General features: G+C 39.2%; 1 protein-coding gene across 7 annotated transcripts in view; it reads left to right on the top strand.

The window, feature by feature from the left end:
* The window catches only part of LOC109476059 (E3 ubiquitin-protein ligase Rnf220-like), a 54,070-nt gene extending 35,095 nt beyond the window's left edge, over nt 1-18,975 (top strand). For 2 of the 7 annotated variants that reach the window (XM_019776885.1, XM_019776889.1), the window contains 11 exons: nt 8,744-8,893; nt 9,549-9,591; nt 10,038-10,198; nt 11,019-11,142; nt 11,930-12,026; nt 12,605-12,691; nt 13,300-13,361; nt 14,441-14,519; nt 14,951-15,077; nt 15,669-15,743; nt 16,750-18,975. In XM_019776885.1, the coding sequence (XP_019632444.1) occupies nt 8,744-8,893; nt 9,549-9,591; nt 10,038-10,198; nt 11,019-11,142; nt 11,930-12,026; nt 12,605-12,691; nt 13,300-13,361; nt 14,441-14,519; nt 14,951-15,077; nt 15,669-15,743; nt 16,750-16,821 (1,077 nt within the window). In that variant the 3' untranslated portion in view covers nt 16,822-18,975. The remainder of the gene's footprint in view (nt 1-8,743; nt 8,894-9,548; nt 9,592-10,037; nt 10,199-11,018; nt 11,143-11,929; nt 12,027-12,604; nt 12,692-13,299; nt 13,362-14,440; nt 14,520-14,950; nt 15,078-15,668; nt 15,744-16,749) is intronic. The other 5 variants (XM_019776888.1, XM_019776891.1, XM_019776886.1 and 2 more) reach the window with 5 other exon arrangements.
* The last annotated feature ends 1,351 nt before the right edge of the window (nt 18,976-20,326 follow it).

The following is a 20,326-nucleotide window of genomic DNA, read 5'->3' on the forward strand; positions in this document are numbered from 1 at the left end:
ATTCAAGTTTACTGCATTCCAAGCAGATTTTATGAGAGAAGGAGCTTCTTCTTGTAATCTCACTATCCTGTGGTATTTCTTCATACTTTTTTGTTGTGCTTGCATTCGATGTCGCATGGTAACTTTGATCCTCGTTATGGTCATAATTTCACTGGGTACGCTCAAACTGACACACATTAAAAAGGCGTTACCCGGTACTGATAGTTCTCAAGAATGTCTTGAGCACCTGGGTATCTTAATTGTGCATACTACTGGGATTACTGATGCTGCACAGATCTCAATTTTGATTTTTTTTCTATGTTGAGCGATTGGATACTAGTCATATGTTTACATGCTACAGACTTCAAAAATACAGTTAGAAGACCTTGACTTTTTGCTACATGTGTAATGTGTCTGAGCAGCGGCATTGTATCACTAATGGCGCGTATGCAAGCGTGTAGCATTCCATTATTTCGCATTAGGCCGCGCAGAAGGCTTACTCAAAACACAGATCATGATATTCAGCTACACAGCAAACGTTTTAAGGTTAATTAAGGCCAGACGAGAAATTCATTACCAGAGGGGAGGATGAGTGCCCCATGATTGTCAGGTGTAAGGTCAGGAGAAACATGCTGTTATAAAATCACCGTACATTGTACTCAAGGCCGGGGAAACTTGATTTTATGGATCAGACAACTCATTTGGGCCTGTTCCTTCCTCCCCCAAAAGAGAAGAAAGCTCGCTCCTTTAATTTGATTGATTGGAAAAAAAAACAAGTCAATCTCAATGCTTGCTCTCTGATTACAAGTTAAAACATTTCATTGAGTTTCAAATCAAGTTTTCTGTGAGCACTAGTCTTGTTAAAACTGCAACAAAACAAAAGGATACATGCATGCCCAAGTGGTCATGAAATCTTGAAAAATCATCATTAATGGTATATAAGTTGAATAACTTGGATCTGCAGAAGATTTTCCAAAATATAAAGTCTATGTAGGTTCTGGTGTTTTAACAAGGAAACTTCAGTGTCTACACACATGTCTATGGTTTTCTTTTACATTGTACTTGAACTCATCAAGTTAACTTCAAATCTAAGTGTACTTTATGTGCCACAGGTGCTGTTATAGCACTGTTAGTGAGAATAGTATTACTTGGGAAAACCTTCGCCCACAAAGGGAGTAGGTAGGGCGGCGTGTAATCATCATCTGCGAACGGGGAAGGCAAACACGAGGGACGCCAGCACAATTACTGCTGCGTCATCCATCCTAACACTCCTCCATTAGTTGGTTGTGGCAGGTAATTTCGGTGGCAGCTCCCAACCTCTGATCTCCCCTGGCCCCTCGGGCAAGTGGAACTATCTAGTGTCAAACCCTACAGAGGTGGAAATTACTGACTCAGGCCAATCTATAATGAGGACGGGGACTCCGGGGCTGGTAGTTACTAAATCATGGCCTTTAATGATAGATGCAGTGCCAACGGGCAAATCTATAAAAGCCAAGTAACACTGATATCCCCCTCTGCTTCAAGTAGGTACATCAAAGTTGGCGGGAAGAGACGAGGCGTTCTGACAAGTGGTTTGACGTGTCGAGGGTCTCTGCACCGTAGCCACTTCACCACGTACTCGCACGCTTGTCCGACTTGTGACGGACTCAAAAGTGCGATATCTTGTTCTAGTCAGATTTTTTTCATCTTCTTTTGGTTATCAGAGGTTTGTGGAGCATGAAGGATAGATACGGGCCTCGCTATCGAGTGCCATTCCTCGAGGGGCCAACAGAACTATCATCGAGTGGCATCCTCTGAGTCCAGGAGAGTGAAAGAACTACTCAGCCACCTTCATTTGATGTTTGGTAGTTCTTGCATCCTTTCACAACATTCATTATGGATGCATCACTTTTTCCCTTTGATAAGTTGACTTGTGAGTCCGGAGCCCTGGCACGCAATGTTGTTCAAGGCAGGATGATAACCTGAAGCATCCTTTTATCACTATTGAAGGATCTTTCTGATGTGAAGCACCCTTGACTTGAGTTGGTCATGGTAATCACAGTATGCAGTTAGTTCTCTTTGTTGTTTTTTTACCAGAGGTTTTTGTTTTCAGTGAACATGTTTGTATGTTTGCTTGTGTCTCTAGTTACTTTCCACATGCTAGGCATGTTCAGGGATACTGACAGGAAGTTAGCTCAAAGGTTCCAGATAAGGTTATCCCATTAATAGACAGAATCAGCAAGAAATCCACAATAATATTAAGGTCACACCAATTTGATTTGTTGCTTCTCAGCCTTTGTCTGAAAAAACATGAAGCGACAAGGCGAAAAAAAAAAACAGACTAGACAGGCTAGACATCCTATGATAACCCCAATGCTATGCTACAACCCATGAAGGCAACCTACCAGGCTGATTTGTAATCCAAACAAGGAATTTCAAACTTTAAATCAACTACATGTACTGCATTGTTAGATGTAAAAACTGTAACAACTCTGAAGAGAAGGGACTTCCTTCAACTGTTGGGGCCAAAATCAGAGACTGAAATATTTCCTTTTTTTTTTTTTTTGCAAATCAGAAAAAAATTAAGCGGACGAATCCAATAAGCAGCAAATTAAATTGGTGTGGCCTAATAAAAGTAGAACTTCAGGAAAACTCTCAAAATATTTAAAGATGCTATGACATTTGTGCCTACATCTATAGTTGTTTTTATTATTTCTTCTCAACAAGGACATTGTTCTCAACAAATCTACTTGGAGTAACAAATAACATACAGTACTGGTATACTGCATCGACTTTCAGTATCTACATTTTGTACCCTGAGGCATTTCTTTGTGGCTGTAGCACTGCTACTGATACTGCCTTAGAGTCAACTGCCCACTTGGTAGGAGTAAAACTGGAGTTATGTACCTTTTATATTGTCAGATTAATGTATAACGCAGGTCATAACTGTTCTGAGAAAACGATACAGCAGCAAATTACACATTTAATCTGTAAGAACGGGAGCTCTTTAAAGAAGGCTTTATCAGCCAACAAATTCCATCCTGACTTTTTCACTTTTACAGACAAAGAGAAAACTACTCTCTTCTTAACATCACAGAACCCACACAGAAAAGGTGGGATCTTTAATTTGTCTTCCACTGATTCAGGAAAATAAGTCAAACCCATCAAGTTAGAATTAACAGTCAGCATTTAGACAAAAGTGACATGATATATTGTTCGTCATTGTTTTTCCTCTTTTTCATGTTACTTTTGATTAGCCTTCAGGTCAGAATTTGCAATTTTATCATTATTTAGCTTCCTAAATCAGCATCTCGGCAGGAATATTGGTCAAGGTTACAAATGTACTTACAGGTCTAAAAAAAAGTTGTCAATAGTTTCCTCCTCATCAATGTTTCAACAACGAGTCATTATAGCTTCCCTGATAGTAATCAGAATTAACAGACGGCAATGCTGGCGGCTTTAAATATTGAATATCGTGCAGGTTAACTCAGCGGCCTATCTTTCATCAGAACGGAGCTGATACGATCTCAATTTCTGACAAAGCTGTGATCATAATGATGTTATTTTGCTGGGGGGGGAATCAATAATGTTTTATGATGGGAGGGTGATGTGAGTGGAAGATACATGCACAAAGTACTGTGGAAGAACAGAGACCCATAAAATATATGCTTATCAATGTAAAGTAAAAGCACGGTTTGATATATTGGTTTCATACATCTTGCTGAGTGAGTGTCCTGAGAGCAGCAATTTTTCTCACGCCGTGGTGGCAATTTGCTAAATTTTAAAATATGGCTTTGCACATTGACATACAGAGAAAGAAAAGCCCATGCTAAAGAAAACTGAAATACTGTGGTAATGAAATAATATTTGTATATTTCAATGCTTTGTATCCTAAGAGAGGTTATGCATGTAGTTTTTTTCTGTGTGATGAATTTTTGATGCACTCAAAACAGATGATTTATTTGTTAGATGAATTTTTAGATAAGAAAGCAGGCTCATGTGTACATGTATTCAAATGAGTGATTTCGGAGATTAGAAAATGGCAATATGGTATTTCTTACGTTTGTTTGCACTATTTGTACACATTTTTGTTGTATTTTCTAAATTTTCCAGAAGTCACTACTTTTCTCGGCATAGAATGACTGCTGAACAGTGATTAGTTACAGCTGGATCAATAATTTAGTTTGTTAGCGCCTAGTGCTTGTAGCCACCTCCAAGTAAAAAGAGGAAACATTTCCACAACATGACAAAAAGCTTTTAGGGCCAGAATGTACCCTGCGGTGAAGAAGCTCCACCCCCTCGTGATCTATCGAGCCGAGACGTCAGCCAGGGACGTTCCAACCTCACGCCATCCTTAACTGGGCTGTTGTGAGACCGGTAATTACATTGTGAAATTAGAAAGCCAAATAATTTGATTTTCTTTAAGTAACTTACTGATAGGGAGCTTTGCCTTACATGGAAGTTGACTCAGCGGTGGCCCGGATTTTAGCGGCTGGACGCGGAAATCGATAGCCCGGAGTTGAGTCGAGAGTGCGCTCATCATCGGAATTAGTGCAGACGATTGACTTCTGATCGCATTTAATTGTAGCTTGTAACCAATCGCAATTGATCGCGCCGAGAGGTCTATATCTGGGGGAATGTTATTGATCACTACAAAGTTTGGCCTCTGATATCCCGGGCAAGTCCTGTTGATTGCAATTTGTAGCCAATCCTGGGTGATCACACACATGTGAGTTGTGTCGACAGGAGAGGCATTGATTTGCCATTCATCACGCCCGGGCTACTCCTGACTAATATTGATCATTGACCTGTCCCTGGGTTAGTTATCCACCTTTTGGACTGCAGCATGGAGTGTCCAGGAGTTTTACATTCAGTGGTGCATGTACTTATACACACAGATGGAAGACCGAAGTCGAGCGAGTCTGGCACAGGTTCACTGTAACTAAGTTTGTACTGCTTTCTTGTCAGTGGAGCTGTGGGGTATAATCCCATAACTGAAGATAGCTTACCGAACTCTGATCCAGCTTTCGGTTTCGGGGAGTGAGATGTCCTAACTACTTCTTCTGAACATGACAAAAGTTGTCCTCAAATCCTGTTCTGGGCAACATAATCATTACCTACAATGTACATGGAAATGTAGGAATTGTTTTTGGCCTGTCTGTGTGTGTGTTTCCACGTCCTTGTAGTCGGCATCACTAGTAAGAAGGCCTTTATGAATGGTTATGATATTTGGTATGTTGGTAGTAGGTCTTAGGAAGGCAAAGAGTCAAGGTCAAATCTGGGCCTCCTGGTGGCTGATCTTGGTACTGCAGAAGAACTTTTGTTTTTAATCTTTTGTCCTGAACATGCTACAGTCTTTATTTTTTTTTTTAGTGTGAGGATAAAATATCCGTAGATGCTTTTGGTTGAAAGACTATTGGAGTGATTATACAGAAATGTAACTTGGTAGCATTTCTATATAATTGATCACTACACAGCAATGCAATACTGCAATGTACTATCTAATTTCAGTTGGAAATTCACATTACCATGACAGTCTGTGTTCTTTCCGTTCCACGTGAAATTGCTGAATTAGTAACTTTGGAATCCTAATCAGGCAACTTGAAGCAAGAAACAAATACTTGCGAAAGCGAAATGCCAACTTTCTCATTACTGTTAAAAACAATTAACTCAATCCATTGTATATGCCTGGTTTCTGCCATTGTATCCTATCTAAATTAGAACAACTGTGATCGACTTTATGTTTTGACTTACTTAGTTATGCATTTATATATGAATTTGCAGATTTAATTAACAGAAACGTAAGCTTATCAGGGTTTCCAGAAGCACGCCCCTTTGTCTTCATTACTCCGAAGTGACATGTAGGAGTTTTAATGTGCTGAACTCGAAATGTCACAAGGCAAATAACACCAAACAATTCTTAGAAAAAAAGTCTATAGATAATAAAATGAGCCCAGGTGGCAAGAACAACAGAAAAGATGTATTGAATTGAGTCTTTCACACATAAAGGTACAAACATACGACAAATTGCTACTCAGATTTCCAGGAATTTCTTTGCAACATTATCAAATAAAACTGAAAAGAATGTTTAGAACCAAGATCTTCACAATTCAAGTAACGTTACTAGTACCCCAACAATGTGAATTGTTGTCCACACAGACTTTCAATTCAATTGGATAAATTGCATCTATTTTGTCCTGTGTGGAAGCAGTTTATTTTTACCGTGTAGTCTTTTTGTTGTGGATTTATAGCTGTCTGCCCATATACAGGAACAGTCAGTGCTTCAATGTTCTGGGTGGTCTACTCTTCTGTACGTTAAACAAACTAGCAGGGAGCCCTTTTGGAATGTAAATGTTATCATGTTACTGGTGACTAGGATGAGCATGCTCTTTGAGTCTGCTGTGCCTCATTAGTTCCTCAATTAATTAAGCAGGACGATTTAATGAAGCAGAACAGCTTACAAAACCGTTGACATTTGTCACAAAGTCTGCTGTTGGCAGAGGGGATGTTTTCGTGCGCTGCACGCGTCTCTCCACAATCCAGCCGTAATCCTCCGCAGGCTCCACCCGCTAGGCTTTCCTGAGAGAACAAAGGGGCCTGGCGTCAAAGCATATTTTACCTGGAAATTGGCTGGCAAAATGTTAATGGGGGGATGTAAAAATTCTCTCCCATCTCCATAACAACATAGAGGAGGCAGGAAGTTGGGTACCGACCTCTGGAATGTGCCCTTTGACCTGTGACCTATTCCGGTAGCACTGACCTGAGGTCATGTGACCAAGCTCATCATGGCTGCCGGTTCAATCATGGCAGCTGCTTGGTGAATATTATGGATACTCCCTTTCTCACCCCTGTCATAATCATTTTAGGATCCCGCTCAGGAAAATGAGATGGTAATGTCCTTCAAAATTGCTATTAGATTTTGTAGCTTGAATGCATATGTGCCATTTAATGCAATCAAGTCGACAAGGCCTGTCACGCTTTGGTGTAGATGAACACTGCTTTTCATTTCTCCTTTCACGTACGCATGTAATCTATTCCTCATTGTTCTGGATTGCTTTATTAACCTGGATGTCGGTAGTCTACGCAAGAGATTGTTGATGTGAATGATACATATGGATCCAATATATATAGACACACATGTTTGCTGCTACAATGGTTAGCTTGAAATTCAAGACAGGACAAAGGAGGTGCTTCTCATTCAAATGTGCCATCTGTTGTGTGCTGTGGGAAAGTGGGGAGGGGGGCACTGTATGTAAGCTACATACAGTGCATGTATATGTACATGTATACTGCAGCCCTAAACATTACAGAGAAAGAAATACTATGCAGAAAATAGCATTTTAATTGACATACATTCTGGCAAAATATTATAATTATGATAACTGAGTGTCCAGATACATGTAGTACTTTGTGTAAAAAAATCTTTAAAGATGGAATGCAGAATGTGTGCAAATGTTTAGTACGACATTGAAGTGGACTGATATAAAATCCATAATAAGTATTTGGCCATTGGAGTGGAAGGGTTAGTAGTACTTCAAACTAAGAAAGTCAATACCACTTCCACTATCACTTATAGTTTTCAGGGAAAACAAATTTTCTTTGTTCCATCCACCTGTGGCACAGTGCACTTCTGTATAATGCAGTTGACTGAATTAAGTCGGCATGGTCAATACGGCCATAAATGAGTAACTTCCTCCCAATTTCATCAGGTTCCCACTTTCTGAGAAGAACGACTGGCGAAAAATGATTTACTGAAAAAGATTTGCGAAATCTCCGGCGCCCTAATTGTAGGCATGACTTGATAATGGTGAAGACCAATGCTATCAGTATTGATTGGATCGACAAGTCGTTGACCTTCGTGACCCCTGCTGCGTGGTAACCCTGAGGGTAGTTGTGCGACGTGTAGATCCCGTATCGCGTACCGGACTAACCGTACCGTTAGTATGCTCCCAAAGTGTCAGGGTCATCGCAGTAGGAAGGAAGGGCAGTTGTTAACAGGGTTAGTGTGGGGGAGGGGGCAAAAAACTTTCACATAATTTGCACAGGTGTCATCAAGTCGAGTATAGATATGGAATTATTCATTAATCAGAAAATTTGAATGGATCCCTTCCCCTGATGGGCTTTGTGTTATTAAATCTGAGCTGAATTCTGAATATCTAGACATATGATGACATATTTTCAATTTGTGTTTACCCTTTCAGCCACATTTTTCAGCATCCATGTATTACTGTAACAGTTATAGCACTTTCTTTTCAACTGTACATGTCATAAATGCCCTGGACATTTACATACATGCACATCTGTCTAAACCCAACATCTAGGACCTGTACCTGTATGATGATTTTGTAACTGTATAAGGATTGATTTTCTTAATTTAAGAAATCACTGTGGTTTACCCTTCATTCGGATATAATGCAGGTTATATGATATACAATGTCATGTAGGTTAAAGATGTGGTGGGTATAGAATTTTCTTCTTACACAACCATAGAGTTTCTCACCTGCTTAGTAATACGTTTCGATGTCTATCAGACACCTTCCTCAGAGCTTCTGACTGGAGTTCCGCAACTCGCCGCTATTTAACGCCAATGTAGGTGGCGCTTTTGCGGCGAGAATGCCATACCCTAAATTCTATACCCTAAGTATCTTCCAACCTGATGAAATTATTTACGGAAAGTAAAGATGTGGTGGTTATGACAACTTTCTGTTCTAAAACATATTGCTACATAAGTTAAACTCACAGCGCCACGCCATTCACCGTATGCCTCATGTGTCTCTGCCCACAGAGCATTCCCAGTCCCTCCACCTCGACCTTCCCCTCACCGCCAACACCCTCGGGTAGTCGCGTCAAGACCTCTCCCCCTCCCGACAACCCTACCATGTGTCGTTATGAGGTAGGTATACCCCAGGAAGGCAGAAGAAGTGCTGCATTCAAGGTACAACCATCTCAGTTTTCCGCTCCTAGTCCTCTCACTCATTACCTCCCTGTATGGAGGTGTTGTTTTCAGTGTGTCTGTTTATGTGTTGGCTTGTACTTCTGTAGTTATCATGTCAGGGACACTGAAATGAAGTTAGGTCAAAGGTCCAAAAAAAAGGTTATCTCATTTCCTGTCTTCAATATCCTGCTACCGGTATATACATGAGTGTTGCCCTATGGGACCCAATGCAAAAATGCATCTATTAGACAAAATCAGTGAGAGGTGAAATTTACAAAAACACTAGATATTTCACATGAGGTCTTTGATTTCTTGGTTGCAAAGTGCTGGCCTACAACAGTCATTCACATCTTTTTCAAGTTCATCTCCTGGCTCATGTCCCCCAAATCCTCACAAATTTGACTAATAAGCCAACCATTTTCACCAAGACTTATATGTACATAAAGTCATTGGGTGTGTAGGGTGTCAATAGTATGCATCTTTCTTGGCTTATGTTTTTTTTTTTAAGATTTTCAAATATCATTTCACTTGAGTGTCTGCACCCCTTTTTCCAGCTATTATCATAAGCATATTTCCGTTGCTATATATTATGTTGCTGGTTAAGCCTCCTAACTTTCCCTGGCCTAAGAACTAACTGGACTTTGTTTCCTTGCAGAATTTCCAGAGAGTGAAGATGAACAGACAACAAAGATTGAATGGTGAGAAATATTCTCAATTTTTTAATTTTTGCCTTTAGGCAGAGTATCAAAGCCTTGTCTTGTCCCCCTCCAACGTCAAGAACTACAAGAGAAAGGTACTACAGCTTTAGTCAGAATGGAAACAACTGAAGTGGCAGGGAAGAAAAGGATTTCATCCCTTTGATATTTTCCCCATTGACACAAGTCTTAAGAATCCTCTCTATGGTGACCACCTGTCCACGTAGACCACATAAGTTAACATGTATATCAGTCTTGACTCTTGAGTGATCTTTTCAGATAGGTTTGGCTGTAATGGATACAACTTAGATTTTCGATACACTGTATTTATAATTAGCTCATAAATAATGGTAAATAAAGCAGTTTTCAGCATATACATTGTACTATGTTGGAGTAAGCATTGTTCAAGGCTTTCCTGCAGCGTTATGTTAGCTTGATATCCATGCCAGTCTCTGCCTCCGCAGCCCGGCTAGGGAAGGCCGCCAAGAAGAAGCGTAACCTGGAGGAAGCCACCAGCTCCGACGAGCTCCCATCATGCCCCATCTGCAGCGTGAAGCTGGGGGGAACTCCTGAGGAGATGAACGGACACGTGGAGGCCTGTCTGAAAAAGGTAGCCTGGTGTAGAGAGAATATTTCTGGGGTGGCAGGGTGGTGAAAAAGGTAGCCTGGTGTAGATGGAATACTAGTATTTCTGGGGTGGCAGGGTGGTGAAAAAGGTAGCCTGGTGTAGATGGAATACTAGTATTTCTGGGGTGGCAGGGTGGTGAAAAAGGTAGCCTGGTGTAGAGGGAATATTTCTGGTGTAGCAGGGTGGTGAAAAAGGTAGCCTGGTGTAGAGGGAATATTTCTGGGGTGGCAGGGTGGTGAAAAAGGTAGCCTGGTGTACATGTAGAGGGAATATTTCTGGTGTAGCAGGGTGGTGAAAAAGGTAGCCTGGTGTAGATGGAATATTTCTGGGATGGCAGGGTGGTGAAAAAGGTAGCCCGGTGTAGATGGAATACTAGTACTAGTATTTCTGGGGTGGCAGGGTGGTGAAAAAGGTAGCCTGGTGTAGATAGGATATTTCTTGGTAACATCTCTGGAGCAGAGCTCTTTTGAAAATTCCATGTTGAAAGGTACACGACTTTGATTGTACATACATACACGAGAAATTGTTACTCAAGCAACTTGATTGTTTTTGAAAATTTATCCAGTTCCTTGCGCAGCAATTTCCTTGTGTATCTCATTACCTGGATGTCTAACTCTTGTTGACATAAAAGTTTAGCTACCAGTACTTGATTCTGATGGCAACAATAAGCCAAACCTTTTACGAAATTCTAGGATACTTATATCTGTTTTAAAAAGATTCTTGAATCTATGCATTTTGATCTGTTATTAGCATTTGACAAGTTTCTCAAATACACTGCAATCGTGCCTTTTCCTCTCCATAGAGCCAAAGAGACAGTGAGACAGAGCCTGTAGATGTGGAAGGGGAGATTGAGGAGTTTGAGGAGTACACCTGGGCGGGGCAGACTCGTGTCCGTGCAACCTCCATGCTTCAGGGCCAGTTTGAAGGTATGGTTACATCATTATATTGTAGATTTACAGAATTACTTGTGTCAAACATTTTTAGAATAGAATAAGAATTCCTGATGAAGAAAATTCAACTGTTCTCCAACTCAAAAACGAAATTAACTCATCAGAAATTTTCGACTGAATCGCTCTGTACTGCTGTCTTCATTAGCTTTATGACCCAAGTGTTGTGGACACATGCCTTTTAGGCACATGTGACATCAGCACTGGGCCAAAGTTTGTCGGAATTTGTCGGATTATTCTTCATGTATTTTACCAACTCAGATGAACTTTCATGCAAGCATTCCTGATTTTTGCTTGTATTCTTTAAATGGTCAGAAACTTTGTCTAAGGCCATGTTGATTTGATTATATGGATGACATCCTCTGGGAACCCCAAAACTGATGCGAGCGTGCGAAATAAAAAAAAAGTTAGGCAAAAAAATTTGCTTTCATTATGAAATCTACATGGTCATGAAGGTTGAAGAAATGACACAGAGTATGGTATGGTGAATAATCTGCTCTTCAAATTCATTTCTTTACATGTTTGGCATTCTACGACATTGGTATCGTTTGTCAATATTTCTTTTTGCAACTTACAGTATATATTTGCTTATTTTGTAACTGTTTTGTACCATTTACAGTATGGTTGAAAACTTTTTTTAAACGGCCAAAATTCATGCGCGCGCGGATGTCATCCATATAATCAAATCAACATGGCCTAAGGCATTGCGATTCATAAAATGACATTCTGGTGGTACTAATTTCGTTGTTTGAATGTTTTGCTTTAGCCCAAGGGTTCCAGGTGGTGCGGAGTAAGAAGGAGAATGACAGTGATCAGGACCTGAATGTGGATGGGGATGATGCAGAGGAGTATGGGAAACCCCAGTATCCTTTTGTGAAACATATACTGCATTTCACTTTATGTTTACGGTAGCAAAAGTTCGCAGTCTGAGAAAAATGAAGGTGTCCACAGAACTATATGTTCACGTTGGCAGCAGGTGAAGAAAACAGAAAGTGAATTATTTGTTCACAGTAATGATAAGTTCACGGTACAGAAGTGACCACGAAAACCGTGAACACAAAAGTACCATGAAAATATCAGGAATTACAGTATTCCACACAGGATGGGGGGTCTAGGAGGGAGTTTATTAGAACTTTAAGTGCTGGAATTTGCAACACATAATAAAAAATATTTCCAGATTTAATCATGCCTTCATTTCAATCGATTGTACTGTAAATTTATTTAATGGAGACTCAATTTTTTTGCAATAGGAGGGAATAGACTGTGGTGTTGGCTGTGTCTTAAACTCATAGTTGAAACAACTGAAGAAATGTAGTGAAGGACAGCACTTCTTCACAGAGTGATAACTTAATGACGATTACAAGATCCACAAACAGCAATGAATATTTCACAATTTAAAATATCTTGGTCTAAGAAAATGCACCTTGACCCAAACGTTCAGATATCGTGAGAGAGACATCATTCCCTGCACCTCCGATGAACCTGCAGAGAACAAGGAGAGAGAAGCTCTCAGAGAAGCAGTGCTAGGGTAAGAAATCTGTTTGGGAGGCCCATAAAAGACTATATAAATGATTCCCTATAACTATGTTTTTGACTTAGGCCATGTTGATTTGATTATATGGATGACATCCGCGTGCGCATGAATTTTCGGCCGTTTCCAAAAGAAAAAAAAGTTTTCAACCATACTGTAAATCGTGCAAAAGAGTTGCTAAATGAGCAAAAATATACCGTAAGTTGCAAGGAAAACATTTAGAAATGATACCAATGTCGTAGAATGCCAAAATCAAAGGAAAAAAGACAAAAATGTAAAGAAATGAATTCGAAGAGTAGATTATTCGCCATAACATATTCTGTGCCATTTGTTCAACCATCATGACCACGTAGATTTCATAGTGAAAGCAACTTTTTTTTTTGCAAAACTTTTTTTTTTTTCACACGCGTGCATCAGTTTTGGGGTCCCAGAGGATGTCATCCATATAATCAAATCAACATGGCCTTAGGTAGAGATGCTGTTGCAGTCCTATTCATATAACTGTAACCCTCCCTCCTTGTTACCAATGAGGGAAAAAATTGCCAGTTTCAGATTTCTTATTTTTGATCAGTGTTGATCTTTTTAATTTTTTTTCACGTTTTCAGAAGAGAGAATACCGACGATGCCTCCCAGCCAGGAGACAGATCCAGATGGGCTAATGAAGAAGGTGACGATTTCCTTGTTTAAACGAATCAAACTGTCTTCAAACTTGCACTTACCTATCCTGTATGTGCGTCTATTTGATTTGGTTAACTTGATTTGGTTGCAGGTGAAAAGGTTTTTTTTTTTCAAAGAAATCATAGAATGAAATATGATCAATGGAGAAATACAGTCAAACCTGTCTGTGATTTTGTATGTACAAGTACTACCGGTAAGTCTACATACTATAGTGGTCACTCAAGGGTCTGAGCAAATTTGACTGTAATGGCCAGGTGACCACTAAACAGAGGTGACCCTAGCACAGGTTAGCACGTCGGCAGAACGTACTGCACCTGCGCGAAACCCGTAATGTATTGTACATAGCATTTCGGCAGAACGTCTCATATAAGGTTGTATTTGCTCATATAAAGTTAGCATTTCGACAGTAGTTTCCAAATGTTGTGTCGGAAAGAATATCCTCTGCAACAGGAAAAATTCTGATGCAATGTTGACCAAAAACCCAAGGAAAACGCGAAAATATGGGGTTCTGCGCAGGCGCAGTACGTTCTGCCGACGTGCTGCACAGGTTTGACTGTAGCACCAGTAAATGTATGTTCACTTCCTTAGTTTGTGAGGGGTGGGGGGAGGCAACCCGCCTCTCCCCCGGCTGGAGAAATTGAAAAGAACTATATCGTATCACAAAGCCCTTTGAGGGTCCCCCAACAGAGTTCCTATGACAGAAAGATTTCTTTTGCCTGTGGGTTGTTTTGTATTTGATGTCCCCATAATAAGGTTTTGAAATTGAAATACATGCCAAAACACAATTTGAAAATGAGTTGAAGATACAATATATTGTTTAGCACCAAAAATATGTCACCAATAATTATGTATCTTTTGATTTTACCCTTAAATGTGAAGTTGTATAAATTATGCTAATGAGCAGGTAATCATGAATATTAATGAGATGGTAGCATCTAGGTGACAAAAGAACTTTGGTTACACCATACTGGATCATATTTCATTGCTATTGTATGTGCTGCCTTCACTAATATGTATTCTTTAGTATACACAATTGAAAGTTTAAACTTTTCTGCTTTGTTTTTTTAGGTGATCCAACCTCAACTAATGGCCCAACAACAGACTCTGTAGGAGATACCACTACAGACACAGGGGGCACCAAATCTAGGTGGGGAATACATGTACATGCTTTCCTGTAATATATGTACATCTATGTACTCATAACTGGATTTCCGCCTGTACTGTTCATTCATCTATTTTTCCATTCATTCATTCATCCATCCATCCATTTTTTTTCATTTTTACATACATTCATTCATTCTTTCTTTCATCTATCCATCTATTGATTAAAACATAAATGGTTTCATGACCCAAACTGTGCATACATGTACATGTCAAAATTAAAGCCCCTGAGACATGGACAAAAGACATCAGGATGTACAGTATGTAAATCATTGGTCAGACATTTTTGTTGATGTCTCGGGCCTCCAACCTTTACACAACTTTTGAAACATTTGTCCTTGCATATTCATTGACAGACTTGACATAGACTCCAAGAGGAGACTTAAAATTCTTCTTGATTCTCTGTTGACCCTTTAGGGAGCCTGTAGCGTCGACCAGCCGCGGCCCGGTCAGTGATAAGGTGGTGGAGGCACTGAAGGCCAAGATCCGGGAACAGGAGCAACTCCTCAGCAAGAAGGACCGCATCAAGTGTCTCATTTGCATGGTGAGTCCTGCAAAACACCCCTCTGGACAAATGGTTCTGACCAAGTCTTGTAACTGAGTACTAGTATTGACTTTGCCTGGTTGTGGGAGAGTCCACTTTGTGGAAAATTCAGGGGTACTCGTTGTTATTTGCTACAATGTATTACTGTTAACTGATTTTGCCTGGACATATTAAATGTACAACAATGTAGTATGGGTTTTGGGCATGTGTTGATAGAATGTGTTAATGTGTAAATAGAAAAAGTGTCTACAATTTGCCATATTTACAATTATATGTTTCAGGCCATGCATTTTTATATGTAGATGTAACATCTGTGTCCATAATATCACCAGGGTCCATACTATCGCCACCTTGAGAAATGGTGTGCTTAAAGATATTTTTACTGCAACATACCCTAGGTATGTACATTTGATGTGTGAAGGAGTGCATACCAAAAGTATGTTGCAGTAAAAATATCTTTAAGCACGCTGTTTCTCAAGGTGGCGATATTATGGACCCTGGTGATATTATGGACACAGATGTTAGATGCCAATACTCAAAAGGTTTTCTATTGTTTATTGATATTTCTTGTCTGTGTACCCACCACCCCAGGAGCCCTACACTATTCCTCTAGTGTCCATCAACTGCTGGCATGTACACTGCGAAGAGTGCTGGCTAAGAACTCTGGTAAGACAGCTGCAAATTTATAGAGTTCTAACTACAAAAGAACAACTCTTTCTTAAGTCGCTGTCAGCACATTTGATAAGTACTTGCATGAGCACGTCGGCAGAACGTACTGCGCCTGCGCAGAACCCCGTATTTTCACGTTTTTCGTTGGATTTTTGGTCAACGTTGCATCAGAATATTGCCTGTTGCAGAGGATATTCTTTCCTACATAACATTTGGAAACTACTGTCGATATGCTAACCTTATATGAGCGAATACAACCTTATATGAGACATTCTGCCGAAATACTATGTACAATACATTACGGGTTTCGCGCAGGTGCACTACGTTCTGCCGACGTGCTACTTACATGTATATGGTATATGACACAGGAAAAGATGGTAAATGCCATTGTCTTTTTGGAAAGAAAATTATCCTGTATTTTTTACAAATGACAATCTGTTTGTAGTTTGGCCATTGGAAAATGTTCTGACAGAAAATTCAACTGGAAAGAACCAAGGGAAGAACACTTCCACATGGAAAAATTTCCCCCCTCCCCACCACTGAATTTAGCATTTTCAAACTACACCTACCACTATAACTAGTGGTGCATACCGGTTCACTGGACTTGGATCCGGACTTGTAAGAATGTTTAGGTTCAAGTCCAAAAAAACCTAGAAGTCAAGAACCGAGTCCGGACTTATTACCATAAAAGACCATTTCACATACCCCTTTTCTTTCCAAACCACCTAAAACCCTCCGTAGATTGCAAAATCTTTGCTGCAAAATGAAGAAAACATTGCCATCGGGCATCATCAAGTACCGGCCTCCATGTTATGTGGCCAAAGTTTCACCCAGACAACATTGCAAGGTTGCCAACATGCAATTTTGTATATGCCATGGGTTTAGGTCCGGACTTACAAGTCCGGAACTGAATCTAAACCTCTAGACTTGAATCCGGACCTGAACCTAGAATTGGGTTTAGGTATGCATCACTAACTATAACAGTCTTTTCTTTTCTTCTTAGGGTGCAAAGAAACTGTGTCCCCAGTGTAACATGATCACAGCAGCAGCAGACTTACGGCGCATCTACCTCTGACAACCAAAACATTTACAAAGGAAGAGAAGACTCGATTCCCTGCTACAGTCCTTCTAAAATCACCCAGCACAAACAGGAGTGGACAAGAACTCCAGTTCAACTTCAACTGTACTATTTTTAATCACGCAAATGCTGTAAATTTGATTGCAACTCACCGGAGGAAGAAATGACCAATGCTACAAGGAAATGCTTCGAGATCGTTCAAACAATTCAACCGACAGAATCATGGCTTGATGTCCCCCGCTATTTGTATATCAGTGAAACTGGACAATCAAAGTTTGGTGCTGGTTTGTTATTGTGAAGTGGCTGTGGATGTTGACTGGTAAAAATTATTATGAATATTATATCATGTTGCATCGAAAAATATGAGAAAAACAACAACAATACATCACAAGCTATAATTGTTACACATTCTTTCAGGCCAAATTCTCTTCAGGGTTCCAGAGTTGTCAAAGGATATATTATATATATATATGTGTATGAGCATGTGTGTGTATACTGTGTATATAATGTATGCAGATGCCTTAAAAAACCTAGTTGATAGTTTGTTGCCAGTGTATAAGCCAGTTGTTGTAGGTGTTAGTGAGTGTAGCTGTAGGTGTTAATGTTTCGTCTTAGGTGTATCTGCACACCTGCATAAGCACAAATAAGGGAAGTGCTGTAATATATGAAATTGTAACCATGTACTTCTGAAACCCCCCTTTTCTACAATGTAGTAATCTGAACTTTGTGCCACAGCATGAGATGTTGGACTGATCCATTGTTTAAGGTGGTTGACAAAGAAATGCTGCCACAGGCAGATACAAGCTTTGTTTTCAAATTGTAATGAAAAGAAGGGTGGAAGGATGTGGGGAGGTACATGTAGACGTGTATGAAAACTTAGTAATAAAAGTTCAGCACAAGAATGTGTGACTTAAACCAAGAAACAATGACAGAAAAAAGAACTGCATGTGCTGATGAATACAAAAATTGCACTAATATTTTCACACGCATCCTCCTTAAACGCACCCAAAATCCTGGTCCACAAATATAGATGTACAGAAAAAGGATTACCCATTTAAAGGGTCTACAGTTTGACTTGTGTTGTAAAAGCTCTATACTGTATATGATAAAAAGTCTGGTAAAACAGTTTCTGTTCAAACCCTTTTGGCAGTGTGTGTGGAATATGTAATGTAAGTACAGTGTTAAAAAGTACCACGGTTGCAAGGTTTGTACTTAATTCTATCAAGGGCAAAGAAAAGAACTAACTACCAACATACCCAGGTTATTGAATCCTGGAGTAGGTGAAATAAGTATTTTTTTCTCTTGTTTGTTACTATAATTCAACCGTGGATGACTGTTTGTTAGAGATGTGCAAATGTTATGTTTATTTAGTAGTTCAGATGAATCAAGTTTCTTACGACTATGAACACTGAGTTGTTTACAAGTAGTTTGTTTAGCCTTCATGACTGAAATTATCTTGAAGAAATTAAAACATTTGTCACTTTAAGTATTGACAGTCATGTTTTCAAATTCAAGGGAAACATTTTAAAAGCAGCCCACATTTCAACTTAATACGTTTTGAGAGATTGAGTCTATACTAGTTAAATGTTTTTGACAATGCCTAAGGGGTGGAGCCTTTTTTTCTGTAAATCTAGGAAAGCATTTATTTGTGACATTCAATATTTGAAGTGACCGATGTACTCAAATCTTTTTGATCACTCCCTGACAACGTGCACTTCTGCACTGAAGAAAATGCTGGAAGAAAAAGCCATGTGCAGGTTATTTTTGCAAGGAGCTGATCTTTCTAAACATCATACCTTGTTTATTACAAAGAAAAGAGGTGACAAAATCATCAGTACACACTAATTTGTAGAAATCACTACATTTCATTCTGTGCAAAAATAGAATATTATATTTCATTTTAGTAACTTAACATGATGATAGAAGATAACTTCACTATAAAGTTGTGATTTTACAAATTCACAATGTCACATTTTGACCACCACTGCAAAGTTCCACGTTGATTGAAATATTTACACATTGGAACTCTTAACCAGTGCAGACAAGAAGCTTCAATCAATACAAATATATGGGTCTAGGATTCAAATTATGTTGAAGGAAAAACAGAAATATCTAACTTTTCAAGGGAAAATGATCCTTGATACTTGGGCCACACCAATTTAATTTCTTGGTTAACGGATTCGCCCGCTTCATTTTTTTCTGATTTGGAAATAAAAATAAAAATTCAGAATCAACTGCAAAATGCTCATATTTTGCCTTGAACAGTTGAAAACAGTCCTTTTCATCCTAGTTGTTACAGTTATTCCATCTTTCAATGCAATGGTATCATTAAAAGTTCAAAATTCATTGTTTAAATTTTGAACCAGCCTGGTGTGTTGACTTCATGGCTCCTATCTACCATTTTGGGCCATAACAGGATGCTTAGGCCTGTTTTTATTTTTTTTTCGCCCGCCCGCTCCATTATTTTTCTAGAAAAATCTGTTAACCAAGGAATTAAATTGGTGTGGCCTTGTCATACCAAAAGAAATACTGGTGCATGTGTCCACTGGTAGTGTTTTTACAACAAATCAATAAGGAGTATTATTTACAGAGGACTATTTTTAATTTTTGCTAGAAAGTCCACAAGTTCTATGGATAAGGCCATGTTGATTTGATTATATGGATGACATCCTCCGGGAGCCCCAAAACTGATGCGCGCGTGCGAATAAAAAAAAGTTTTGACAAAAAAAAGGTTCTTTTCATTATGAAATCTATGTGGTCATGAGGGTTGAGCAAATGGCACAGAATATGGTTTGGCGAATAATCTAGTCTTCAAGTTCATTTCTTTACAATTTCGTCTTTTATTTGTTTGATTTTGGCATTCTACTGCATTGGTATAGTTTTTATTAATTTTTTTTGTAACTTATGGTATATTTTTGCTCATTTTGGAACTGTTTTGCACGAGTTACAGTATGGTTGAAAACTTTTTTTTTTTGGAAACGGCCGAAAATTCATGCGCGCACGGATATCATCCATATAATCAAATCAACATGGCCTAACGCATAGCAGGCTAAACATACTAAGTACTATCTGTTTGACAACTTATAATTGCTTTTTTACATGTAGTTCACTGTTCGTAGCTCCACTTTCTTATAAGTACTGTACAGGAAAATGGCTGCTTAATTATCATTGTCGCAACTTAAAGATGTAACTAATTGGTGTAAAAATGTTCAGGTTGATGAGAGTATTTGTTGCTTGTTGCTGAAAGTGGATTCTGGGATACTAACAGAAGTGTAACTATACCTTAAAACAGATAATAATGCTGAAAGGGTAAGAAACTGTGGCCAAGACGGCAGTACTTAATAAAACCCTTGATTCAAAGAAGCAGACTGCAGGACTTGTACTGTTAGTTTTCCTTTTTCTTTAGATCAAAAGAGGAAGCTTATTTAGTCACTTGGAGTGGCAATTCCGTCAAGAAAAGTTCAAAACCACACATTCTAGAATATACTACAATGCATTAACA

Source organism: Branchiostoma belcheri, unplaced genomic scaffold (genome assembly GCF_001625305.1).
Source record: "Branchiostoma belcheri isolate BF01 breed outbred unplaced genomic scaffold, Haploidv18h27 scaffold36, whole genome shotgun sequence".
Taxonomy (NCBI): domain Eukaryota; kingdom Metazoa; phylum Chordata; class Leptocardii; order Amphioxiformes; family Branchiostomatidae; genus Branchiostoma; species Branchiostoma belcheri.